General features: G+C 43.9%; 2 protein-coding genes across 4 annotated transcripts in view; both read left to right on the top strand.

The window, feature by feature from the left end:
* The window catches only part of CCDC30 (coiled-coil domain containing 30), a 121,597-nt gene extending 118,203 nt beyond the window's left edge, over window positions 1-3,394 (top strand). Inside the window, 3 exon segments of the mRNA XM_055342080.1 lie at window positions 2,615-2,679; window positions 3,034-3,117; window positions 3,119-3,394. Of these exon segments, the coding sequence (XP_055198055.1) occupies window positions 2,615-2,679; window positions 3,034-3,117; window positions 3,119-3,233 (264 nt within the window). The 3' untranslated portion in view covers window positions 3,234-3,394.
* A 2,164-nt stretch (window positions 3,395-5,558) lies between these two features.
* On the top strand, window positions 5,559-23,696 carry PPIH (peptidylprolyl isomerase H). 3 transcript variants are annotated; one of them, XM_055342001.1, is made up of 10 exons: window positions 5,559-5,699; window positions 5,930-5,994; window positions 6,247-6,270; window positions 6,549-6,593; window positions 7,486-7,528; window positions 11,313-11,405; window positions 14,858-14,945; window positions 15,430-15,470; window positions 16,241-16,332; window positions 23,523-23,696. In XM_055342001.1, exons 1-9 carry the CDS (start codon window positions 5,634-5,636, stop codon window positions 16,307-16,309), a joined length of 534 nt encoding a protein of 177 aa, XP_055197976.1. In that variant the 5' UTR covers window positions 5,559-5,633; the 3' UTR covers window positions 16,310-16,332; window positions 23,523-23,696. The 3 variants fall into 3 exon arrangements, with proteins under 3 accessions (XP_055197976.1, XP_055197975.1, XP_055197977.1); XM_055342000.1 differs by having other exon boundaries at window positions 23,501-23,696; XM_055342002.1 differs by lacking the exon at window positions 23,523-23,696 and adding an exon at window positions 22,648-23,494.
* Window positions 23,697-26,553: the final 2,857 nt, after the last annotated feature.

Here is a 26,553-nt window from a genome sequence, read left to right as displayed (position 1 = left end):
TCCATACAACAGGATATCATTCAGCCATAAAAAGGAATGAAGCATTAATCCATGTTATAATGCAGACAAAGTTTAAAGATATGTGAAATGAGAAAAACGGTCACCATATATTATACAATTCCATTTATATAAAATATCCAGAATAGGCAACTATATAAACATAGAAGTAGATGAGTAGTTGCTTAGGGCTGAATCATTTAGGGATGGGAGGTGTAGCTAAAGGTATTAGGTTTATATTGGGGGTGCTGAAGATTTTTTAAATTGTAACAATGGTTGTACAACCCTGTGAATGTACTAAAAACCATTGAATTGTGCACTTTACTTTTATTTATTTATATATATATATATGAGAGAGAGAGAGAGAGAGAGAGAAGGAAAGTGCAAGCAGGGGGAAGGAGCAGAGGGAGAGGGACAAGCAGACTCCATACTGAGTGTGGAGCCCAACACAGGGCTTGATCGCATGACTCTGAAATCATGACCTGAGCTGAAACCAAGAGTCAGATGCCTAGCCAGCTGAGCCACCTAGGCGCCCCAAATTGTGCACTTTAAATGACTGAGTTGTATATTGCGTGAATTATATCTCCACAAGAATGAATGAATGAATCAATGAATCAGTAAATGAATTTCAAATATGGCTACTGGCGATAAAGTAGAATAATTAGAATAATGCATATAAAGTACCAAGTGTGTTGCTTGGCAAATAAATGGCATTCAAAAAATGGCAGCCCTGGTGGCTCAGCGGTTTAGCGCCGCCTTCAGCCCAGGGTGTGATCCTGGAGACCTGGGATCGAGTCCCACGTCGGGCTCCCTGCATGGAGCCTGCTTCTCCCTCTGCCTGTGTCTCTGCATCTCTCTCTCTCTGTATCTCTCATGAATAAATAAATAAAATCTTTAAAATATATATAGCTTCTTTCTTTCACTGCATATACATACACTTGTTTCTATATTGAACACTTATTGGGTTCTTCCCATATGTTAGATATGTTTATGTTAATTAATTTTCACAATACCCCTGAAAGATTAGGTATTAATTGTTATTCTTACATTTTAAATGTAGGAAGCAAAACGCAGAGAGGTGACAGGATGTATCAGAGTCTAACAACTAGTAGAGCCAGAATTCAAGCCTTGCTCTCCTAACTCCTAGTCTAGTAATATTTTTCACACATTATAAATTTCTCCGAATGCTAGTTTTTTCCTCCTTATAGAAGTTTCTCATTTATTTCAGGATAACTAAAAATTTCTTACAGAAACAAACTGGCCTATAAAAAGGTTAAACAGAGGTCCAAGTTTCGGAGAATTACTAAACCCTCATAATCATATGTAAAATTTGGTCTCTGTGGATTGGTTTCTGTGAGAAAGGGTGTTTGGTTTTTAAAGTCATAGATTTTATGAAAAAAATACTTTTTTCATAATTTAAAGGGACAGAAAATATTTACCAGAGTACTAAGTAAAACCTTACCTAAGTAAATAAAACAGAATGATTTTTATCAGCTAATATGAGGTAATTCATGTAGGAAAATAGATATAATAAGCAGGCTTACAATGGAAGTGCTAATGTAAAAATGTAAGATTTAGAATTACCAGATATTCTATAGGTATTTAGGGAATACTTTTTTTTTTCAGTTTTATTGAGGTGTAATTGACTTATAACATTCATTGCATAAGTTAAAAAGTGTAACTTTGATTTGTATAACATAATGATTTGATATATGCATGCAATGCAAAATGATTATCACAGTAAGATTAATTAACCTCTATCACCTCACTTAGTTACAATTTTTTTCCTGGCGATGAGAACTTTTAAGATCTACTGTCTTAGCAACTCTCAAATATACAGTACAGTACTGTTAAATGTTGTCTTCACTCTGTATATTACATCCTCAGAATTTATCTTATAATTGGAAGTCTTTGCCTTTTGACCACCTACAACTAATTCCTCCATCCACCACACCCTCACCTCTGGCAATCACAAATCTGATCTCTGCTTCTATGAGTTTTTTTTTTTTTAGATTGTACATATATGTGAAACCATGTAGTTTTTGTCTTTCTCTGATTTATTTCACTTAGAATAATGCTCTGAAGGTACATCCATGTCATTGCAAATGGCAGGATTTCCTTTTTTTTCATAGTTGAATAACATTCCATGTGTGTTTATCACATTTTCTTTATTCATTTATCAATCCATGGACACTTAGGTTCCATGTCTTGGCTGTTGTAAATAATTCTGCTATAAACATGAGGCCGTGGGGTGCAGATATCTTCAGACAGTGATTTCATTTTCTCTGGATATCCAGAAGTGGAATTGTTGGATCATATGGCATTTCTGTTTTTAGTTTTATGAGGAACTGCCCTACTGTTTTCCACAGTGGCTGCACCAATGTAGATGCCCACCAATGGTGCACAAGGGTTCCTTTTTCTCCACACCTGTGCCAGGATTTGTTATCTCTTGTGTTTTTGTTTTTGTTTTGTTTTGTTTTTTTAATGATGGCCATTCTAATAGGTATGAGGTAAGTGAATTAAATCTTTAGCCAAACATATATATAAAGCATACATTTTAGGATCATATTGCCAATGGCTTATAATTTTAAATATGCAATCCTTTCTTTTCTTTTAGGAGACAATTAATGACGTCCCTGAACTTGAAGTATGGAGTAAAATCTTGCCGTTATCAAGCTCCAGGTTAGTAAAGTCAAGACAATCATCTGCAAGCCTGAGAGTCATGGCAGCCTAACCCCTCCTGAGTTGCTAGCTTGACAAACCATAGCATTTGGGGGTGATTTTTCTATACTTAGTACTTGAATCTTTTTCCATTTCCTTCTCTCTTTTCCACCTCTTCACCCCCATATCTGACAGAATCTTGACTTAAGGTAGAAAGTAATCCCTGAACATAAATTTAAGGTAAATGTTACTTGACTTTCTTTGTATTTGACTCTTGTAAAAAACTGAAATCCAATTGATACCTTATCCCTGTAATCCCAGAGTGCTATCAAGAGATCCCGTTTTCACAAAGTCCTCACAAATGGCCATTCTTAGTTTTTCAGGAAGAGGTTTGGTACAGTCAGTCAGAAACCTTCAAGAGCTTGAGGAACGTAAGTCAGAAGAAGCAATCGCAAACCTTGAAGTCCCCCAAGTCTCTTTAGGGTTCACAGAATTCTGAACCTGGATACATAAAAGTGACTATTCTGAAAGAGACACAGTGCATCCAAGAACAAGACCAAAAGTCAGAACCATAAAATCACTGGTGGCTAAAACTAGACTGATCGAAGCTGCTAACTTAAAGCTTGGGTGTGAGGGTGGAACATGACATGGAGAAGAATTACCACAGATCCCCACTGGACATCAACTGACAGTCTTTGAAATTGCTGATAAATTCATTAAACCAGTTATAAAAATAGATTTCTCAAGTGTGTTTGATATCCTCAAGTAACTTTGTATTGATCAATAATAATGACTTAAGTTCAATGGTTTACTTAGTGTTCTGTTCAGCAGAGCACATATATGTCTAATTCAGCACTTTCCCCCCTATTATCATGGGTATTAATTATTTTTGAAAAGTAAAAACAACGTAATCATATTAAAGCAAATACTTTAAAGAGAAAAATCTCCTCTAATCCGGCATTCTTAACACAACTATTTTCATACATTCCTTTTTGGTTCTTATTCAAATGCATATATTTTTTAAGTGGTTGTTATATGTTCATTTTCACAGTCTGATTTTTAGCTTAATATACCATAAAACAGGGGATCCCTGGGTGGCTCAGCGGTTTAGTACCTGCCTTTGGCCCAGGGCGCCATCCTCCGGTCCCAGGATCGGGTCCCAAGTCAGGCTGCCGGCATGGAGCCTGCTTCTCCCTCCTCCTGTGTCTCTGCCTCTCTCTCTCTATGTCTATCATGAATAAATAAATAAATAATTAAATAAATAAATCTTTAAATATATATATATATATATATATATACACACCATAAAACATTTTCCTGTGTTTCAGCAGTCTTCATAATTATTCTTTCAGTAGCCACATGATATTCTATCACGTTGATGTTCTATAAATTATCTTGTTTGCATTCAAGTTGTTTCTGCTTTTTCACTATTTGAGATTATGCTGTGGTGAAAGTCTTTGCGAATATAACTCTTCTTTTCTCTCGAGTTACTCCAGAAAAGATTGGCAGTTATGGGCCAGAAGACACAAATGTTATACAGTTTTGGTACATCACTTGTAGCGTTGCTTTAAAAAAAGAAGAAAAACTTGTGTCAACGTAATGTTTCTATAGTCAGACTTTTTTTCTTGTCTTTTCTTTTTATTAAGTAGGCTCCACACCCAGCATGGAGCCCAGTGTGGGGCTTGAACTCACCACCCAAAGATCAAGACCTGAGTTGAGATGCAGTCAGATGCTTAATCGACTGAGCCACTGGTGCCCCTATGGTCAACCTCTCTAAGCCTCAATTTCTTGATCCATAAATGGGATCAGTAGTCATTCCTGTCCCATAGAGTTGTGAGGACCAAATTAAATGAAATGTGTATTTAGAACTTAGTAGCTGCTTAACAAATGCTAGGCATCATTTATTTTCACTAGCACTGGTTTTTCCACAACCTCATCAACATTGGATATTACCAATTAAAAAAATTATTTTAGAATAGTTGGTATAAACTATACTGAAGGGTGACTCCTGCTGTTCTTTCTTCCCATCCTGCTCCTCTCCCTCCTACTCTCCTCTCCCTCTTCAGTTGGAGATAGAGAAGGATACCAAAGGGAAAGGAAAAGTAACTAAAAATAAAAAAGACACCATTAAGCTGAGACATTGAGTTTTTACATGTAACCCCTGCTTCCGCAGACAACTGGCCAAAAAGGATGATCAAAGGATATAGGACACAATAGCTATGATATCAGATACATGCTGTGACTCTTAAGCCTTGCCCAAGGTCACCTTTTCCCACTCAATTCATTGAATCTATTTATTGGATCCTCACTATGGGCTACTCAATAGTAGGCACTAGAGCTAAGGATGGGAGGCCAGGAAGGATCTATAAGCAGGTTTATTTTAAAAGCTCTAGCTGCAGGCAGGTGGCTCAGCGGTTGAGCACCTGCCTTCGGCCCAGGGCGTGACCCTGGAGACCCGGGAACGAGTCCCACGTGGGGCTCCCTGCGTGGAGCCTGCTGCTCCCTCTGCACGTGTCTCTGCCTCTCTCTCTCTCTCTCTCTCGTGATTAAATAAGTAAAATCTTTAAAAGGGGGAAAAAATAAATAAAAGCTCCAGGAGGAATGAACGGTAGGTCACAAGAGGGGCAGCTCGCGAGCAGAACCAGAACTCCGGTTCCGGCTTAACCCGAGCGCTCAGGGTCCAGCAGCCGGGACCCACCGCCTCCCGCGCTGCCGCCGCCGCCGCGGCGCACACTGAGCGGAGGGGGAAAGACGCGGCGTGTACGTCGCCGGAGGCCCTGGCCCCGCCCACTTGCGCGACGCCCAGTTTCGGCGCCGGAGGCCGGGAGCGCTCCGCAGGGGGCGGGACTTCCGGGGGGCGGGGCCTGGCCTCGGGTGGCTCTGCCTGCGCCTGCGCCGGCGAGTAGAAGCCCCGGAAATCGGGGCTCGGGTTCGCCGGAACCGCTGCCTGCGGCTACTGCTTCCGGGTCGGAGCCATGGCGGTGGCAAATTCAAGCCCCGTCAATCCCGTGGTGTTCTTTGATGTCAGCATCGGCGGCCAGGTGAGGTTCCAGGCCCGGCCGGGAGGGTCTCCCGCACCCGGGGATAGCGGACTCGGGAAGCCAGAAGGCGAAGCTGGACCGGGACCTACCGACCTGCGGGGCGGGGGGCTCGGGAGGGAGAGGAGTCGTCTCGCGGATCCCAGCGCCCCGCCGGGGGGGCGGGGGGGCCCGGGTCGCCCCTCCGGATCCCTGCTCGCTGAGGCCTTCTGACCGTGTCCCGCCGCCTGCAGGAGGTCGGCCGCATGAAGATCGAGCTCTTTGCAGACGTTGTGCCGAAGACGGCCGAGAATTTTAGGTAAGGGATGCTCATCGGAACCGGGAGCCGGACCGGGCCTGCGTGCCGGCCCGCTCCCCGCCCTTGAGATCGGAGCTCCGAATTGTCCCTGTTTTTACCTTTCCCATCTCAGCTCATCGTAATTCTGGGTGTCGAGGCCGGCGGGCCCGCGGGGGGCTCAGGCCGCGCTCCCCTCCCCGCCCCTCTGCGCCAGGCGCGCCCCCCGCTGTGGGGTCACCGAGACTGAAGCATCCCTGCTCTTTTCCCTTTCAGGCAGTTCTGCACTGGAGAATTCAGGTCAGTCTCTCAGACGCGGGTGACTCGTCTGCTCGCTCCTGAAGGGTGGCCCCGGGGCCGCAGTGGGGTTTTGGGGAACCACACCCGTAGGCCTTGAATGATTGCTGGTGCCGGTAGTAGAAGGTTAATACCCCAAGGGTCTGTCTTCAGTTCATTTGCCTCCTTTATCTCTCTCCTCCCCACCACCTTTAGGGAGTCTCTTGGCTCGAGTGTGTGGGAAGCTGGGAGGACCTGTCATTACTTGTCGTCATTCCAAGTCTCTTTCTTTTTGGTTATAGAAAAGATGGGGTTCCGATAGGATACAAAGGAAGCACCTTCCACAGGTAAGGCTTGGCAAACCGTCCTGCAGGCTTTTAGAATTACTTTCTAAAAAAGTAATTTCTTACCTTTTTTTTTTTTTTTTAAGATTTTATTTATTTATTCATGAGAGACACAGGCAGAGGGAGAAGCAGGCTCCCTGCAGGGAGCCCGACGCGGGACTTGATCCGGGGTCTCCAGGATCACACCCTGGGCCGAAGGCAGGCACGAAACCACTGAGCCACCCGGGCTGCCCTGTAATTTCTTACTTTCTTAAGAAAGTAAGATTCATTTCTTTAGAGGGAACTAAAACCATAGGATAATTCCTAGATCTTGAGAAGGAATGTTTTTTGTGAACTCAACAATAGATTTGAAGGCTTATTAAAAACCAAGGGATCCCTGGGTGGCTCAGCGGTTTAGCGCCAGAACTTTGCCAACTGAATTCAGCAGAAATGCCAAGGTATTAACAGTAGGTGCAAAGTTACAATTAACAGTGTTCTCAGCATCCTCTCCCCCCATCCCCAGACCCCCAGGGATGGATTCTGATTAGCTAAAGCCAGTAAGAGCAGAACATTTTTTTTTTTTTTTTAGAGCAGAACATTCTTTAAAAAGGAGGCAGCCCGCGTGGCTCAGCGGTTTAGCGCCCCCCTTCAGCCCAGGGCGTGGCCCTGGAGACCCGGGATCGAGTCCCACGTCAGGCTCCCTGCATGGAGCCTGCTTCTCCCTCTGCCTGTGTCTCTGCCCCCCCACCTCTCTCTCTCTGTCTCATGAATAAATAAATAAAGTCTTTAAAAAAAAATACCAAAGTTTAAAAAACGTTTTATTTTTAAATCAGTGTTAATCTAAAGTATAATGAGTACGTCAATGTTTTTCTAAATGACAGAACCTTCTCTCAGGATCCTTTATTCTCTGTTTCAGGGTCATAAAAGATTTCATGATCCAGGGTGGGGATTTTGTTAATGTAAGTATTATTTCTTTGCTAATAAAGATCTGTAGGAATATTGGTTTTTATTACTGCTGTTGCTACTATTTTTTTTGCTATGGAGTCCAGTCCTGAGGCTTGAAACAATAACCAAGTTTGATGAGAAAGAGGGGTGACAGGAATGTCCTTTAGAGTTGCTGGCTTCCACTCTTTATACCATTAGGTGACAGACATCAGCACCCTGATTGAGTAACTGACTTCCAAATCAGCCTTTTAGGGCCAGAAGCTAACTTTCCCAGCATGCCTATAGATGATCCATGAGAGATGCAAACTAGTTAGTCACATGAAACTTGGATAGAAATCAGATGCAATTGTTTTGTTTTGTTTTGTTTTGTTTTCTAAATGGCAGTAAGCTCTCTTTCAGTGAGCTAAATGCTTATGTCCTATTTCCACATGCCTGGAAAGCGGAGTTTTTCATCAGAAACCGATTTAGTGGGCAAAGAACCAGAGCAACAGAGGTAGATCATTCTGGAAGGATGTTTCCTCTATTTACTAGCGGGGCCCAGTAGAATGGCTCTTCGCTGCGATTAATGGACTTTCTTGTGACTAGACTGTATGTGTCTCTCATACCAAGCCTCTTCGCCTTCCTCTGACTCTGGAAGGTGCTGAATAAACCGTATCTCTTCTTAAATCTACTTTTGTTCTTAACCAACCACTTGTGTGCATGTCTGTGGTCTTATTAATATCATTTGGTTAGTCATGTTGCTATTTTCTTGAGTCTTGGGAGATGTCTTTCTCCTTCTTATGTATATTTATTTAGTTAAACTTTGAGGAATTTTTAAAGACTTCCTTCCTGTCTAGGAAAGGTTACAAAGTGGCAGATTTTAGATACATGTTGTTTCATGTGTGTGATGTTGTAAAACTGGGACATTTCACCAGAAAATTCCAGAGTTTTGTTTTCTCTTTAAAGAATGGAAAACAGGTGTGCACTTGGCCTGTGTTTCTCATGTAGCAGCAATGATTTGGAATCAAATAACTGTTCCTTTAATCAGGGTCTGTCCTTGACATTTCACCTCAGTCACTACCACCTGCTTCCCTTACTTATGTCCCTGGAGGGCAAGTTTGCAACCCCTGGCTTCCACTGATGGTAGTAGGGCCTGGGCAACTGTATACTTTGTGGTACCTGGTAAGAAGGGCTAAGAATCTATTCTCTGCCCTTTCTTCCTCTTTTCTTCCTTTTCATCCTTTTTCTCTCTCTTTTTTTCTCTCTTTCTTTCTTTCTTTCTTTCTTTCTTTCTTTCTTTCTTTCTTTCTTTCTTTCTCTTTCTTTCTTTCTTTCTTTCTTTCTTTCTTTCTTTCTTTCTTTCTTTCTCTCTCTTCCTTCCTTCCTTCCTTCCTTCCTTCCTTCCTTCCTTCCTTCCTTCCTTCCTTCCTTCCTTCCTTCCTTCCTTCCTTCCTTCCTTCCTTCCTTCCTTCCTTCCTTCCTTCCTTCCTTCCCATAGGCTCGCGTTGCTGTATTGTCTTAACAGGGACAAGACCAGCTTCTTACTGGTCATTGCCAGGCACATCCAGTCACTTGCCGATAGCTCCAGGATCAGACAATATAGTCGGTCAGCCAGAAGGCTGAGTGTCAAGAAACAGTTGTTTGGTGCCACTCTTAGGAAAGAAAAAATAGAATGAGCAAGAAGCAGAAGTAGGATTTGAGACCTTCTAGAGTTGGACCAAGAATATGTATTTGTTTTAATAATTATTTTTTGGTTGCAGAAGTGCAAAAAAGAAAATCATCTCTCAAGGCGTCTTGCTTTTCAAGGAATATATTCTTGGCATTTTAGTTTATAGCTGCCAGTCTTATTGTTACATATGTATGTATCTCAAATATAATTTTTAGCAGACTTAAGATCATGTATACATTTTAATTTTTTTATGCTTAATAATTGTCTACATTTTTGTCATTAAGTCACGTTATAATAGCTATGTAATATCCCATTATGAATAGATAACAAATTTATTTGATCAATCTACAATTGTTAAAAATTTAAGTTAGCTTTTTTTTTTAATATGTATCTATTTAATTTTTAAGCCACTGCCTATTGTTTGCTCTGAGAGTTTTTTTTTTAACATTTATTTATTTATTTATTTATTTATTTATTTATTTATTTATTTATTTATGAGAGAGAGAGAGAGAGAGAGAGAGAGAGAGAGAGAGAGAGGGAGGCAGGCTCCATGCACCGGGAGCCCGACGTGGACTCCATCCCGGGACTCCAGGATCACACCCTGGACCAAAGGCAGGCGCCAAACCGCTGAGCCACCCAGGGATCCCCTGAGAATTAATTTTTGTTATTTTCCCTACTCTGGCTCCTGGAGAGCGATAGATCGCATAATTGTAGAAAAGGATGTGGGCAATGGTCTGTCCCCCAGGTTTATTGGGAAATTGGAAGTGAACTGGTTTTTCTCTTCTGTATATATGTAGGAGTTAAAGGTATAATAGCTCACATTTATATAGTGCTGTGTCAATTGCAGGTTCTCTTCTGATTGGATCTTCATGGCAGCAGTGTAGAGAGCAGGTGATTTCATCTTCACTTGATAGTTGAGAGAAGTGATGCTCAGTGATATGAAGTGACTTTCCCAGCTCATAAAGGATTGATCTGGAACTCACATCCAGATCTTTCCACTACACAGAGCTTGGTTTTAGTAATTTTTAACCAAATAAAGGTTCGATTTTGACAGTTTTTTTCCGTCTCTGGTTTATGTTAATCCCCTTTGGTAATCTTTGCCTCAATAAGGGCCCCTTGATTCTGCCCTAGGTCAGTGCTTTCCCTTTCTGCCATGCACCCAATATTCTTTTTCCTTACTGGCTGGAAGAGATTGGTCTTTTGGCACCTTCTCAATATTACCTTTAGACCCCAGGGATTCTGCTTAAGGTACTGCAAATATGACTGTGGTCTAGTTGCTTTTTTACCCTGATTTAAGTCGACTCCGCTGAAAAATGAGGAAGATGTTAGTGCTTTTTCCATGTGATTACTGAAAGAGCAAAGAGATAATGCTGATAAAACTAGTTTAAGCAGAAATTGGGGATTTATGATAAGGTGTTTCATGAAACCCAAAGGAAGAAACAGGTCTAAAAACTGGAAAGCCATATGGAACCGAGGCACTCCTTGTATTTCTGTTTCTCCAGTGCTCTCTGTACCTGTATGTTGCCTTCTCTTTCTGTTCTCTAGTCCGCTTTACAGAAGATGGTCACTGCTAGCTTCCAGGTTTACATGATAAATTCAACCTTGAAGTGTAGCATCAGTCCTCTTTCCCGATTCCTAGAGAAGGAACTTTAGTTGGTCCTGCATTGTTTGGGCATCCTTCCCTGGAGCAATCAGCTCTGATCGGGAGGGTAGTAGTATCTGTATAGACTAGACTTCCAAGAACCCACCCACTTGCATAGGTTGGGGAGGTAGGGATAGTGGTCAGTTAAGTGGGTAATTTTATTTGACTCCAGGCACAAGAGTCTTCAGGAGTGGCAAGGATTATGTATATGATGGTTGTACTATTGTTCCCTACTTTGCCTCTGTCTAAACCGAGCTTTTAGAAATCTAGCTGTGACCTGTCGGACCCAATCTGTGCAGTGTCCTGGCCAGTCTGTGGGCTGCAGGTGCCTTGTATGGGGGTGGCTTTGATTGTACAATGGGGTCAAAGAGGTGTGGTTCTCAAAGGGACCTTCAAGAGGAAGAGTATACCTGAAGAGTGTTGCTGTGGTGCCGCAGCATTCCTCCTTTGGGCTTCAGGGGATGCCCAACACTCAAAACTTGCTAACACTTCCTTTCTCTCTGCTCAGGGAGATGGTACTGGAGTTGCCAGTATTTACCGGGGGCCATTTGCAGATGAAAATTTTAAACTTAGACACTCAGCACCAGGCCTGCTTTCCATGGTAAGTGAGGTCCAGTCAAGGTTTTTTGTTTTTTTAAGATTTTTATTTACTTATTCATGAGAGACCCACAGAGAGAGAGAGGCAGAGACACAGGCAGAGGGAGCAGCTGGCTCCATGCAGGGAGCCTGATGTGGGACTTGATCCTGGGTCTCCAGGATCAGGCCCTGGGCTGGAGGCAGCACTAAACTCCTGACCCACCCAGGCTGCCCAACCAGTCAAGGTTTTGGATTAGATTTGTATGCAGCAGGTTTCTGGGCCCCTTTTGAGCCCAGTGATGTCTCTTAGGATCACAGCAAACTCTTCTCTTGCTTGTCCCAGGACTCACCTCTGCTTCACCTCCTTTCCCAGTTGGCTTTGGTTTTGTTCAGCTGGGCCCCCTAGCAATCTGGGAAACCAAAATTGAACTCTGATGTGTGTTTTCTTACCTTTGTCTGAGCCAGGATATGCAGCTTGGCATCCAACCCTGTTGCTCAGAACACAGCCAGTTCTGCTTTTAGGCCCAACATCCATGCACTTGGCACTCCACCCACCAGGATTCCCAAGGCACCGTCCCACTCATGCCACCTCCTGGCTGGTCCTCCTCTGGGCTCACTGACCACTCCTGCTCCCTGAGCACCCTTTCCTACCCCCTCCCCTTTCTCAGCTCCCTGCCTCATCTATCCCACTCCTGCTCACTCTGCTGCATGCTCACTCCCTCATCTTCCTCTTACTCATCCTGCCCTAATTTTTCCTTACTCATCCCACCTTGCATTCCTCTCATTCTTGAATCCCCTCCCTGCTTTCCCTCATCACCCATTTCCCTGGCAGTGTCTCTAGTCTTGCTCTCCCTGATCTAGTATTTCCGGGCACCCACTCTGTGTTCACTTGCATAACCTTCCACTTATTTAGGCAGGCATTCATCAAGTGAAGGTTTTCCGACACCCAGTCTGTTTCAGACGGGTGTATGGTACTCCGGTACAGACCTGATCCCTGCCCTTCTGACACTTAACATCTAATGGGGGAATCACTCATGCAAAATGACAAGCCCAGTGTAGTATAATTCACACTACTGCCTGTTGAGATAAGGGCTCCTCCGGGTATGTAAAAGTACTGGGAGGGCCCCGCAGCATGAGAGTAAGTACTTCAGGGGTCAGGCTTCAGAGGAGGGTGGTGTGAAATAGCAGGGTGGCAGTCAAGGGGCTGAAGGTGAGGAAGGATGAGAATATCTCTTATGAATGGGAGAGGGAAGGGCCAGTAGAGACCCCTGGAGAGGCAGGTGGGTCTAGCTCCTTAAGGGTTTTAAATGAAAGTAAAGATGAAGTGTGTGGAGTTTCTTGCATAGGTTATGGAGAGCCATACACTTTTTTGAGCAGGGTCAATAAACTTTGTGATTTAGGATGAAGTTCCTGGCTGCGGGGTGAGTGGCAGATGGGAATATGGAGGTGAGCGCAGGGAAGCTAGTCAGGATGCTGCCATGAGAATTGGGCAAGACCAGACCAGCAGACTGTGCGAACCCCATTTTTGGAAAGCCAGGCTGGGTAATCACGGGTAAATGCTGCAGGAGGAGCTTAGGTGGGCTTGGATCTTTGCTAGGAGGGCTGGAACCCTCTACGGGCATGCCCCTATGTTAGCATCTATGGAGGAGTCAGAAAAATGGAAGGAAACAGTGTCTGCTCCCTCAAGCTGACACTGGTGAAGTTGTGCTATCACAAATCACGTGCAGAACTGTTTTTGTTTCCATCCTCCTCTAAATCGTAAGTTCCTTAAGGGCAGGGACTGGGCCTCAGTGGTCTTGAAGCCCTACTACTTGAGACAGAAAGGCGTGGAGCAGATACCGATGAATGACCAAAAGATCATCAGCATGATGGCTAACATTTATTGGCCAATTGCTCAAAAAGCACTGTATTTGCGTTAATTCATTTTAATCCTCTCAGCATCCCTTTGAGATAGGTATAAATGAGGACCCCGAGGCCCAGAGAGGGTATGTGACTAAACTAAGGTCACACAGTCTGTGGTGGAGCTGGGATTCCAGCTAGGTCATCATCTGGCTCCAGAGCTTATTCTCGAAAGCAGTAAGCTGACCTGCCTGAGAATGAATTAATGAGTGGCTGAGGACAGAGAGCATCTCCTGAGCTATAAAAATGTATATGATGGTTCTCTGGTTTGTTTGCTAATAAATGTTCATACGCCAAGCAGCAAGGTAGATTGATTGACTGGTTGGTTGTTAGGTTGAAAGAAGGAAGCAGAGATTTGGGAGCCCTGAGAAGTCTGTCCCTCATTGCACAATGTGTGCCTTCTCTGACTGGCTTAGGCATTCCCTTGCTTTCGTGCAATGAGCTGTTCTAAATACACGCACAAAACCCAAAAGTAGCCTCATCTTACGTGGGACATTTCTAAGTATAACTAAAAATCCTCAGTGAGGCAGTGAGCACGTTCCCCTAGACAGTGTCGTGAATGTATTTCATACACGCTTTTATCCCTGCACAGCTGAGCACAGAATTAACCAATTTAAATCCACGCAGCGTCCAATTACTGCTAGTGGTCTATGTCATAATTTCCAGTCCTGTCTCAGTCATGTTAATCTTACGAGACCTGTGCTTTTAATAGTACTTTGTTTTCCACTTTCTACTACTATTTTCCAAAACAAAGGAAGTATGCAATAAAATGTTCACATAGACCTTGTTGCAAGGCAGTGCTACTGAAAGGTAACTTGTCGATGTACAAAAGCCTGAATTTAGTGTATTAAAGGCAGTTCGGGGATACTAGCATGTAAAGTACAAAAGTACACTTCATTAGAAAGTCAAATATCACCCTAGAAATTATCCCTCTGCATCATACGTAATAATAGCCTCTTCTTTTATAACACATTATGAAATGTAATGATATAGAAATAATTTCAAGTGAGGATACAGGTAGAGACTTTCAGATTCTCAATTTAAAAAATTCTTGCTCCTGTAAAATTCAATAAGGATTTTGGGTGTAGCTGTAAAAAGCAAACATCATTGATTAAATGTAGTCTTTTTCTAGCATGGCACTAGCTTAGCAATTTCTTGCACTTTCTTAAAGGCATTTATTACCGTTGTCACGGTGCAGTACAAAGCTATTCAGACAAAAGAGCTTATGGCATAGGCAACAGGCTTTTTCTCAGTGGTATCTAATTTGTAACTATAATCCAGGTATAACCAGTATTGGATTAAATACAGCAAATCAGGTCCCATGAACAGTTGTTCCCACTTTAAAAATTCACACTGCAGGAGAACTGTGCCTTGATTCAAGGATCTAGCTCCTTGAGGGCAGTGATTATGTATCCTGTTTATGTCCTTGGATCCTAGCTCCGGAGACTTGGCTTATAGTAGATATTCAGTAAGGTTTGCTGAAAGAAAGGAATCAAGGCTACAGGCTCTTTTGGGAATCTTATCCTTCGGCTAGCATGGCCGGGAAAACTCACTGGAGATGTACTTGGTTTCTGTCAGGCAAACAGTGGTCCCAGTACAAATGGCTGCCAGTTCTTCATCACCTGTTCTAAATGTGATTGGCTGGATGGGAAGCACGTAGTGTTTGGTGAGTTCTATTCCTGTCCCAGAGTCCAGGCCCCATTCACACAGAGTGGGACTTCCAAAGGAGCCAGTCCCCAGGCTCTAGGCCCAAGAGGGCTCAGCTGATATAACTGGTCTGGGAAGGTGGAGGTGGTGGGAGGTGGGGAGGACATGTGCTTGGAGCACTAAAGGGAAGGGCGGAGGGGCTGTGTGATAGAGTGTGTGACCACTTGGCTGATCTGTGTGTCTGGGAGGGAAACCCAGATGGTATCACTGAAGAAACGCCATGCGGAGGCAGCATGGTATGGTAGGGCTTTGCAGTCGCTCAGACCTAGCGCTCTGTAACCTCTTACCTGTGACCTTGGGCAAATCATTTCACTTCCATCAGGTCCCAATTTTCTGATGGTAAGAGGAGGGTCAAATGAGATGATGGCTAACAGTGGGCATCAGAAGCTGGAAAGTGCTACGCAAATGAGAATAATAAAGTCTAGCTCATATTCTTCCTACAGGAAAGATCATTGACGGACTTCTAGTGATGCGAAAGATTGAGGTGAGTCATGTTCTGATTTCCTGTATCTCGTCCGTTCTGGTCTAGGAGCCAAGTGTGTGAGGCCCGGGCCTGACCACCTCCAGTTACGTGGGCTCCCTCAGGAAGAGGGAGGAGTACGTGGCCCCTGCCTCCCTGTGTTTTCAGCCTGCAGCTTTGCATCTCTAGTGCACACCGAAGTTTGGCCTCTGACAGCCCTTTCACCTCCTTGATAAGATCCTATGGTGGATCCAAGATCCTTCATGACCTGGTTCCTGCCACCTCTGCACAGCCCCTTCTGCCTCTACTGCCTCCATATTACAGCCTCCTCAGGCTACTAGCTCTTCTCTAAATGTGCCATACACATTCCTGCCTCTGGCTCCTTCCTGCCCCTGAGCGTTTGCTCATGCTGTTTCCTCTACTGGAATGCCCTTCTCCTTTCTTTTCCTCCTCTTTGGATCCACTGCCTCCTTCTAGGCCCAGCTCAGATATCTCCTGTGGTGTGAATCCTTCCTGACCTGCTGAAGCAGTGGTTGCTTCCTCTGCCCTGTTGTATAAACTCTGTCTTATAACTTATTGCCTTGTTATCTATCATAGGTTTGATCTTTTTTTTTTTTAACTGTAGTACATTTTCTCTTTGATCTGGATTATCCTTACCCTTCTGCTAGGATGTGGATTGTTATCCTTTCAGTCCCTGAGTCCTCAATCCAGAGCACAGGGGCTGACAGACATCAGTAAATGTTTGGTGAGCTTGTGTCTGAGTACGTGAATCTCCACTGTGCTTTCTCTCCTAGAATGTTCCCACAGGCCCCAACAATAAGCCCAAGCTACCTGTGGTAATCTCACAGTGTGGGGAGATGTAGTCCAGAGCAAGACTGATCATCAGGTACGTGTGTCTTTCTCCTCCTGGTTAGGAGTCCCCAGTGAAGACAGCATGATCTAGTGGAAGGAACTTCACACTTGAAACATGAGAACATGAGATTGAGCCCGTCTCCTGTCTCTGTGACCTTGGGGAAATCACCTTCCTTTCTGAGCCTGTTTTCCTCATCTGTCAAATGGGGACAATAGCGATCTCGGGCTCGTTGTAAGGATCAAAAGAGGAAGGGTTATTGGGGTGTTTTTACTTTTCTACCACTTGGTGGTTTACAAAGTATCAACCTGAGAACCAGTAGGCAGTCTCCAACAGCACTGACAGCACTGCCCGACTGTAGTTCCTTCCATTCAGGGCTCCTGCTGGAAGGACCTGCCTCCCCACCCCCCCACCCCCCCCACTTCCCCTCCTCCCTCCCCCCCAGCAACTCCCTGCTGGGAGCAGCCTGGGCTGCCTGGAGCACAGCTGTCACGCCTCTCCTCAGAACTGATGCTCATTTCCAGGCCCTGACTTTGTATCTGCCAGCCTCATAAGTGAACGCAACATACTTCTCAGCCCATGTGGGCTCACTTCCTACCCATATTTGCCACTGCCTGCTCTTTGCCGGATGACAACTGAAAAATGCCTCTCTTTCAGGAGCTTATGGGGAGTAAGACACATTCTCCAAGGTGATCACTGGTAATATGAGTGACATTGCTAAGTGTTATCAGAGTTCAGGGGAGACATTGATCACTTCAGCTAGGTGTGGGGTAGTGGTGTTTTGCCTTGCTTCCTTCCTTCCTTCCTTCCTTCCTTCCGTTTTCAAACCTGCAGAAAAGTTGGAAGAATGATACACTGAACACCCATCTATCTGCCTTTCACCCAGATATTCTAGTAGTTAAGATTCTCACTTATCATTTTTGCTTTAACTTGTTTTCTTTCTTTACCTTCTTGCCTCTCCTCTCTCCTGCTCCCCTTCTTTCCCTACTTCCTCTCGTCCTTTCTACCTTCATTCCTTCCATTGTTTTCCTTCCTTTCTTTCCCATTTGAAAGGTGAAGACTTTTTTTTTTTTAAGATTTTATTTACTTATTCATGAGAGACACACAGAAAGAGGCAGAGACAGGCAGAGGGAGAAGCAGGCTCCATGCAGGGAGCCCGATGTGGGACTCGATCCCAGATCCTGGGATCACGCCCTGAGCCAAAGACAGATGGCTCAACTGCTGAGCCACCCAGGCATCCTGAAAGGTGAAGACTTCTTGACACTTTACCCCTAAATACTTCAGCAAACAACTCCTAAAAATAGCATCCTATATGACCACAGTAATATTTTTTTCACAGTAATATTATTTAATATACATGTTCCAACTTCCCCAACTGTCCACATAGTAACCTTAATAGCTCTAAAAAAAAAAAAAAGATTCAATGAAGATTCATATATTTCATTTGGTTGTTTATTTTTAATTATAAAAGTAATGTTGGGCAGCCTGGGTGGCTCAGTGGTTTAGTGCCACCGTCAGTCCAGGGCGTGATCCTGGCGACCCAGGATCGAGTCCCGCATTGGGCTCACTGCATGGAGCCTACTTCTCCCTCTGCCTCTCTCTCTCTCTGTCTCTCATGAATAAATAAATTAAATATGAATGAACAAATAAATAAATAAATAAATGTAACGTGATACAATCTTGAGAAAACAGTTCAAGTCCTTGTCATCTCTCCTCCCCCACCCCATCCAATCCCACTTCTGTCCCAGGAGGTAGCTGCTTTATCAGTTTGATGTATGTCCTTCAGGGCCTTTTTTGTTCCTATCTTATTTTGGGAGTTTTTGTTTTTCCCAAATTTCGTCACACTATTTTGTTCATCACTTGTTTTCCATTTGACAGATGTCTTGAAGACTTTTCCTCTCCCATCACATAAAACTACTTTGTAGTAAAACAAAACTGACAATATTCTATGTTTATAGCACATAACATATTTTACCCTTCTCTTATGATTTGAATAGTTATAAATTCTGAACCTTACTTCTCTATTTTATATAACTATTTTATCCAGAATGTATTTTAAGCAAAAACTAGCAATGTGTTGGTTTTCTGAACATTGGTGATAACCTTTGTTAAGCAGAAGTTCTAAGTTTTGATGAGGTCAAAACTATCCATCTTTTCTCTTACGGCTTTTGTGGTCTTGTTTTGTTTAGGAAGGTCCTTAATATCTCAGATCATAATGTCTTTTGTATTATTTCTAATATTTCTATGGTTTTATTTACATACTTAAAAAATTACCTAGAATTTATTTTTCTTTTCTCTGCTTTTGTTCCTCAGTGGAGATCTAGTCAAATGCCAGACCATTTTAATAACTGTACATACTTCTCTCTGTGATTTTGTGTTATATCATCTGGTACTTACAGGCATTCATTAAAAATTTATTACATGAGTTAATAGAGAGGGAGAATGTCAGGCATTTTAGGCAGGGAACTGGTGTGTGCAAATGCTGAGGCAGGCATGCACAAGTGTTTCCTAGAAGCTGCACGTGGTCCTCTCTCTTGTCCAGCCAAAAGATCCCTTCTCAGGCACAGTTGACACCCTGAGGTTTCTTTTCTGCCAGTACCAGGGGTCCCTAGGGCTCAGCATGCTCTACTTCAGTAGTGTCTGGCTTTTCCCTCCTTCTCCCACTTAGTTCTTTGCTGAACCTAAATTGAGCTACTAGGTCCTTTTCCTTCTAAGGATTGACCACTGATCACTACCGGAGGACAGAGATAAAAAGAATATGGAGTTTAGAAATTTTTGCTTGGGGCTTCTTTTCTTTATTTTTCTGAGTCCCTTATAGAAAGTTTGTGGAAATCCTTGTTGGGGGCTTGATTTCTGAGGGTGGTGATCACAGCCCTCCCCTCCTCATCTCTTATTAGCAAAGGGTATGTAAACCTTTGCCCCCATGGAAGCTTCTCTTCTCGGCCTGCAACCCAAGCAGAATAAATTCCACAGGGTCCATTTGATGTTCCAGAGGCTTCTTAGACCAGAACTGTCCAATAGAAATTCCTTTCTGTGATGGTGGAAATGTTCTATATCTGTGCTGTCCATCATGCAGCTCCAGCCACATGTGACAGTTGAGCACTTGAAATATGTGGCTGATGTGACTGAAGGACTGAATTTTTAATTTAATTTTAATTAAATATAAGTCTGATACCTCCGATTCAGTCTCCTACCCCTGACTTGCTCAGAATTGAACTTTTCATAGCTAATATTTAGAGGCAACATCATAATGGCAGTTATCGTTTATTGCATACTTTTTGTGCTAAATACTGAGCTAAGAACTTGAATTATCTCATTTAACTTTACCAAAAATCTTTATCATAAGCTTTAAGGTGTTAGGGATTTAGGTGGCAGTACTGACCCCACTTTGGGTTTCTCAGTACTGTGATTTGGAAGAAAGGAAAAGTGGAGATTAATTCCCTGGAGAACAGTTGTCATCCCATCATTTTTCTTCCCAGCTCTAAAGTTACAAGCATCTCTAATTCCTATGGGAATGTTTTAGATTCCTCCAGTTGTGTGGGGCAGGATAATGGTTGACAGTTAATATAGATGCTGTTTTCAAACCCTACTGGGCAGTATTTTTCAAACCTTAATGTACTTATGAATCACCAGGAGATCTTGTTAAAATGCTGGTTCTGGTTCAGTGGGTCCGGATAGGGCCAGAGATTTTGCATTTCTAAGCAGCACTCAGGAGATGCTAATACTTACTTTGAGTGGCAGGGCTATAGTAGAATAACAGAACCTGCTTTTTAATTAAGAAGCCTCCATATTCCAATGAGAAAAGACCCAGAAGGAGATCCTTTCTTGGTGGCACTGGTCCGGCAGGAATCTACTGCATTGAAATCAAGATATCACCAAATCATGCATATGGGGCCTTGCGCCTAGGCACTGGAAATAAAAGAAGATGGGAAGGAGATAGAAGATGGTGCCAGTGGCTTGATCAGCTGTATCTGCCTAGGAAGCACTTCTGGAACTTCTGTGTTTTGCCTTAGGTCCTGACTTTGGTTTTAGTGAGCATGAAGTTTTCTGTACAACTCTAGATATAGAAACCATAGTTTTATCTCCGTGGGTGCTGTGAAAGCTTTTTACGATGAATTTGATTAGGTATACCTAAGTGACCCTTGGCCCTCATGATTCTCCTGCTGTAGTCTAGGCCAGTTTCTTTGCTACTTAGGACTACTTGGGGACTGGTCTGTAGCCTCTGGTTTGAGTCTCTTGGAAAGGGGAGTGGCTGAGAGCTCTGGCAGTCCAGCTAGTCTGGATTGCTGCTCTTCCAATTATCCCCAGACCTGGTACCTATAGCAAGCAGTAGATAGCTTTCTTCCGTCCCCAAGTTCCCTAAAGAATCGAATCACTTGCGATCATCTGTTAACGCTACTAATTCCCAGATCCCTTTTCTGGAGAGTTTGAGTGAGTGAGTGTGAGGTAGGATCCAGGACGCTATGTTTGTAACAAGCATTTCAGGTGCTTCTTATCAGAGGAATATGGGTAGCGCTGCTTTAGGTGGTGCTGTGATGAGTACCTTTTAACAGTGTGGCATCATTCAAATTCCAAAGGTGATCAGATTAAAAATTAATTAACCTGTGGGTGGTGGCTAGAACAGTGGTGAAGGTGCTATTGGAATGGTGGAGCTTTAGGAAACACTGTCCCCCATTCTGGGATTACCCATAGATGTGATATGTTCCTGTAGAGGAAGATGATGAGGCATGTTGGTAGCACATGGACTGGTCCTTCATTCTTTCCACAGTACGCACTGATGGATTAAGATGGGCCCCATGCTGCATATGAGACTGCAAATTTGAAAAGCCCAGTTCCTGTCCCTAAGGAACTCACAGTCTCTTGGGGAAACTGACAATTATAGTGCAAAGAGCACTGGACTAGAGGCTTCAGAACAAAGTAAGGAAAGCTGGAATGCCTATGTCTGCCTGAACCAGTCTGCGGAGACTACAGGAGAGATGCTGCTCTGGCTGGCTGAGTAGGTGAAGAAGGGAACTTCTCAGGTGGCTAAAACGGAAGGGCATTCCAGGCAGAGGGAACAGCATGAGCAAAAGCACAAAAGCAGGAAACAGCAGGAGTTGTAAGGGAAACTGCACCTAATTCATATGGCCAAAGCAGGAAGGTGTTTAAAGCAAAAGGTAAGGGGTAAGGCTGGAGAAGGCCAGGGCCAGTTGTGAGATCAGGGCAGGCTGAGATACTCATGTTATCCTGAGAGGGCTTCAGGCAGTATGCACATTTGTTCCCTCCTGGAGTGAGAGTCCATTGTACTCTGGGCATTGTCAGAAAAGAGCCTTGCCTGGCCCTCCAAAAAGAACCAGGCCAACAGGAGCCACTGGAATATTCTGAGCAGGACATTGTGATTGAATTTGCTTGTTCCAGTGATGATTCTGGCAGCAACGTGTAGGAGAAGCTGAGGTTGGTGAGGTGTCCACTGCAGAAGTCCGGGCCAGAGAAAAGGTTCCCCATGAAAATACAGGTCTAGGAAACACCAGAGATTTGACAGCAAATATTTGCATGCCTGCTGGGTGTGTGACACTGTTGTCGCCTGCCCTGAAAGACAGAAGCCTTGCCAGCCAAAAGGAGAGGGAGGGAGAATGGCTTCATTCCAGTCCAATCCAGTACAAAGGCACAGCTCAGGGTATTGATCACAGGGATCAGGTCTCACACTGAGCTACACCAATCAGTGAAATAACACGTAGCCTGAAAAAGAAAGGTAGATCTGGGGGGGGGGGGGGACGACAGATTTCTAGGGAATTTTTTTTTATTAAAGAGTATCATTTACTCTTCCTTTTTATTTATTTATTTATTTATCTATCTATTTATTTATTTATTAAGATTTTATTTATTTATTCATGAGAGACACAGAGAGAGACAGACACAGGCAGAGGGAGAAGCAGGCTCCATGCAGGGAGCCCGTTGCGGGACTGGATCCCGGGTCTCCAGGATCACCCCCTGGGCTGAAGGCAGTAAGCTGAAGCGCTGAGCCACCTGGGCTGCCCATTTCTAGGGAATGTTAAGGGACAAAGTCAAGATTTAGTACATTTGAGTGTTTCAGGAATTACTATAGTGAAATTAAGCCAATAATAGTTAATAATAGTTAACTATTAATATTAATGTTAATAATAGTTACTTGTGTAGTGTAGAGACGGCAAAGAGTCTTTCTCCCCCCATTTCTATCGTCCTGTGTATGCTTGAACTTTCTTTATTGAGCGTGTATCTTATAATTGAAATAAAATTGTGTATATACGGAGTTTTAACTGATCCTAGTTCCTCGCAGCTGCTCCCAGGAGCATGTGGCTAACCAGCCTGGTCCCTCCTATCTCTCCGGTCTAGGCACAGCAGCGGTGCCTTCCTGGGTGCTGGCACAGTACTTGGTCCATCTCCGTACGGCATCTAACGTGGCACATTACCCCTGTTGGCCTGGTCTTCTCTAGACAGTACTCCTTGAGGCAGGGACCACGCTGACTCACACAGCACCTGGTCTACAATAGAGCTTAGGTCCTGGAGCACCATGGGACGGACAAAGTGCATGTACGCAGTTTTATACATTCTGCTTTGGGGCCTAGGGGTAAACTTCTGAGCCTGCCGCCTGACACCAGGACTCCCTGTCCCTTGAAGGGAAAGGGGTGTGGCCACATGTAGGGGGAGGGAGACAGGGTAGTTTCTAAGTGTACTCACTCTGTTCTTAAAGCTAACTACCAAGGCCATAAACAGAGGGTGTGGACTTTACTTTCTCTATGACACTGGGACCAAAACCTGCAAGGACGAAGGATTGCTCTTTGTTCTAGAGCTCCACAGAGAGCCATCGAGGTCTGGCAAAAAGCACACAGACTTTGGAGCCAAGGAGACCAAGAAGCCCCATCACTGTCAAACCATTAAACCCTGAGAGACCCTAGTTTCCTCTTCTGCTTGATTACAGATAACATATCCTGCACAGTTTGTGAAGGGTAAATAAATGAGGCGATATGCATGGCCATAAATATTAGTTTCTTTCTTTTTGGTTCTTGTGTAATATACTCTCAACTTTATCATGAGGAACCAAAGGTCTGACCGTGGGCAAGAGTCAGGCCAGTTCTGCTCTTTGGGGAAAAGCAGGTTAGGAGTGTAGACAAGAGCTGGGAGTGTTGTGTCTCATGGAATATCCCCTTCAGTTGCATCCGAGCTGCTTCTTTTCCATCCCTAACAGACCTCCACCTCTGCCACCGTAGGCCTTCCCTTGCTCTGGGTGGCGCTTTGAGGGAGATCATCTGGATTGGCCCCTGTGTTTGCTTCCCTGCCTGCTGCTGACCTTTCTGATCAAGAGACCTTGGAAGTGTCACAGATTCAGAACCCAAGACTGTTTACATTTTCGATTGTAAATAAAGTTTTGTTTTGTTTTGTTATATGTGTTGTTTTTAACCGATTATAATGATAGCCTAGCCTGTCTCCTCACACCTTACCTTCACCTAGAAGGACTAGCTCTCACCAGAGGATAGCATGGACTAGAGCCAAACTGTCCCTGTGGTTAGGTGATGCCTCAGACTTGCAAGCAACTGTAGCACTCCCTTCTTTGGTTCCAGCTGGTTGGGCAAAGAAGGCAAAGCTCCAGGGCTGTAAGTACAATTTATTCCAAGGATGTACCCAGGTTCAGTTTGGTTGGTTCTGGAGCCTGTGGGAAAAGGGTCACTAACTTGGGATATTTTTGGATCCGAGACCATTTGGTAGAATGTGTCTCAGTCATGATGAAGTGGGAATAATTTGCTCAAATCTTAGTTTTAATCTGAGGTCTTTTTGAAAGATTTTATTTATTTGAGAGAGCACAAGCTGGGGAGAGGACTCTGGGATCATGACCTGAGCTGAAGGCAGATGCTTACTGGCTTGAGCCACCCAGGTGCCCCTGGGGTCATTTTTTAAACAGTAGAGGTCTTGAGAAGTTCTCTTCCCCTTTCAGAACCTCAGTCTTCTCATCTGTAAAATGGGGATAATAACACCTACCTACCTCATAGCATTGTTGAAAGAGTCAAATAAGAACATGGATATGAAGGTAACTGCCTTGGAAAATGCTTATCCTGAAAGGACATGGCCCAACATGGAAAGACCCCACTGAGCATAATGTTCAAGGGGTAAAAAAAAAAGTTCCATGGTGGGACACCAGGGTGGCTCAGTGGTTGAGCGTCTGCCTTTGGCTCAGAGCGTGATCCTGGAATCCTGGATCGAGTCCCACATCGGGCTCCCTGCGTGGAGCCTGCTTCTCCCTCTGCCTGTGTCTCTGCTCCCCCCAATCCTTCTTTCTGTGTCTCTCATGAATAAATAAATCTTTTTTTTAAAAAAAAAAAAAAAGCTCTATGGTGTTCCTTTCATGAAGCCGTTTCTTGCCATCTCTCTTGGCTCATGGGCAGGGATGACTCATAACTCCTGGCAGTGGCAGAGGTAGCGCAGAGCTGAATTCTGTGACAGAAGAGAACCTGTTTAAAAGTGCCATTTCAGTGTATTGGGGTACAGGAAGCTGGTGAGCTATACAAAGGCCCTACAGTATAGATATTTGCAACTCTCTATAGCTAAGTAGACAGGGTTCAGGCGACAAAGTGAAGAAAGGACAACCTAATGGTGGAGAGTTCTTTAACCAGACAAGGTGGAATTAGAGAAAGAGGAAGAAGGATGAGCAGCTGAGATCCTGAGTTGATGTTCTTGTGATGGGTCATTCAGTTGAATCCAGTTACTTTTGGCATCTGCATTCTAGGCCAGTCTCTGTCCTGGGCACAGGAGCTGCAAGATGAGTAGGATGTGGCCCATGCTTGTGGCAGGAGTTAGGCACATTTCAATTCAGTGTGGTATTAGAATGTGAACCAGGAAATATGGGTGTGTTGTGTTGTTTTGTTTTGTTGCTATGTCCCCAGCACCTAGAAAGGTATCTAGTATCTAGTACGTGCTCAAGGAATACCTGTTGTGTGGATGGTATGTACAATGGTATGCTGTAGGGGTGGGGGGTAGAGGAGTAGCATGAAAGGAAGAGGTAACATTTGAGTTAATTATGGACAGATTGAAGGCTTTCTAGGGAGAGGAACTATGTTCTTGGGCCAGACTCTGTTAGAGATGGAAGACAGGGTGAACATTATTTTGCAATGCAGATTCTTGGAATGAATCTCTTTGCCTTTCCTATCACTTAAGGATGGCACTGAAGTTGTCCAAACTGGTCACCATGCTGGGCAGTGTACTAGCAAGGGGCTAGCAAACCTGGAGCAGAAAGCTCCCACCTTGGAGCAGGAGTTGAATTTTGACATGAACTATTTATCCTCTAGGGCATCAGTATCATCTCTGCTGCTATGGAGGTGGCTACAAGGAAACTAGTTTCTTAAGTAACTCATCTTTATACTCATTGAGCATGAAGAGAGGGCTTAGTGTGGGTAAGTAATGATACTTTTAAGTAACATTTTAAAGACAAATCTTAACAGAATTGATATTGCTGTTTGAGAAGCCATCCCTTCAAAGCAGTTACAGAGGGAATATTGCTCATTTATTCACAGAGGTGCTGCTCCCATTGTTCATTTTTTTATAAAGATTTTATTTATTTATTCATGATAGAGGCAGAGACACAGGCAGAGGGAGAAGCAGGCTCCATGCAGGGAGCCCGATGTGGGACTCGATCCTGGAACCCCAGGATCATGCCCTTGGCCAAAGGCAGGCGCTAAACCACTGAGCCACCCAGGGATCCCCTGCTCTCATTGTTCTAAGTGTCTTTGTAACTCTACTTTGGAAGAAAGGTCGCAAACCTATAGGGCACACTTTTAAACGTCCCCAGTGTTGGAAGAACTGCCTCTGAGGAAGCATTTTCTTTTTAACAGTCAAAAGTTATGTGGAGTTGGAACAGATGAATAGCAGCTCCAGAATCCACCTATTCTGTCCATACACATAATTGCCGCAAGCCTTTTTCACCCGGATTACTGGTGCAGCTGCCCAGATGACCTCTCCGCTGCCAGTACCTTCTCCAGTCCATTTTCCACACCACGTTATTTATAGAACAAACTTACTAAGATGCTGGGTGTCAGGTACTAGTCCAGATGTTTCAGGAACTCAGTCTGAGGAGAGGAAGATTTAAATAGTGCGACACAGTGTGTTAGGATAGGGGGGTCTCCTAATGAATAACATCTGAGGCAAGACCCAAAGCATGAAGAGTTAAGCAGGCAAAAGAGAAGAAGAGAGAAAGGAAGAGATTTCTATGTAGAGGGAATAGTATGTGATAACTCACAGGAGGCGATGGCT

This window comes from Nyctereutes procyonoides, unplaced genomic scaffold (assembly GCF_905146905.1).
Source record: "Nyctereutes procyonoides isolate TBG_1078 unplaced genomic scaffold, NYPRO_anot_genome, whole genome shotgun sequence".
Classification (NCBI taxonomy): Eukaryota; Metazoa; Chordata; class Mammalia; order Carnivora; family Canidae; genus Nyctereutes; species Nyctereutes procyonoides.
This window is presented reverse-complemented; position numbering and strand designations above follow the sequence as displayed.

Coding starts and splice junctions, on each gene's coding strand:
- PPIH (XM_055342001.1), top strand. CDS start 5,634: ATGGCGGTGGCAAATTCAAGCCCCGTCAATCCCGTGGTGTTCTTTGAT. Junction 5,995..6,246: donor AAGACGGCCGAGAATTTTAG/GTAAGGGATGCT, acceptor TTTCCCTTTCAG/GCAGTTCTGCACTGGAGAAT. Junction 7,529..11,312: donor AGGGTGGGGATTTTGTTAAT/GTAAGTATTATT, acceptor CTCTCTGCTCAG/GGAGATGGTACTGGAGTTGC.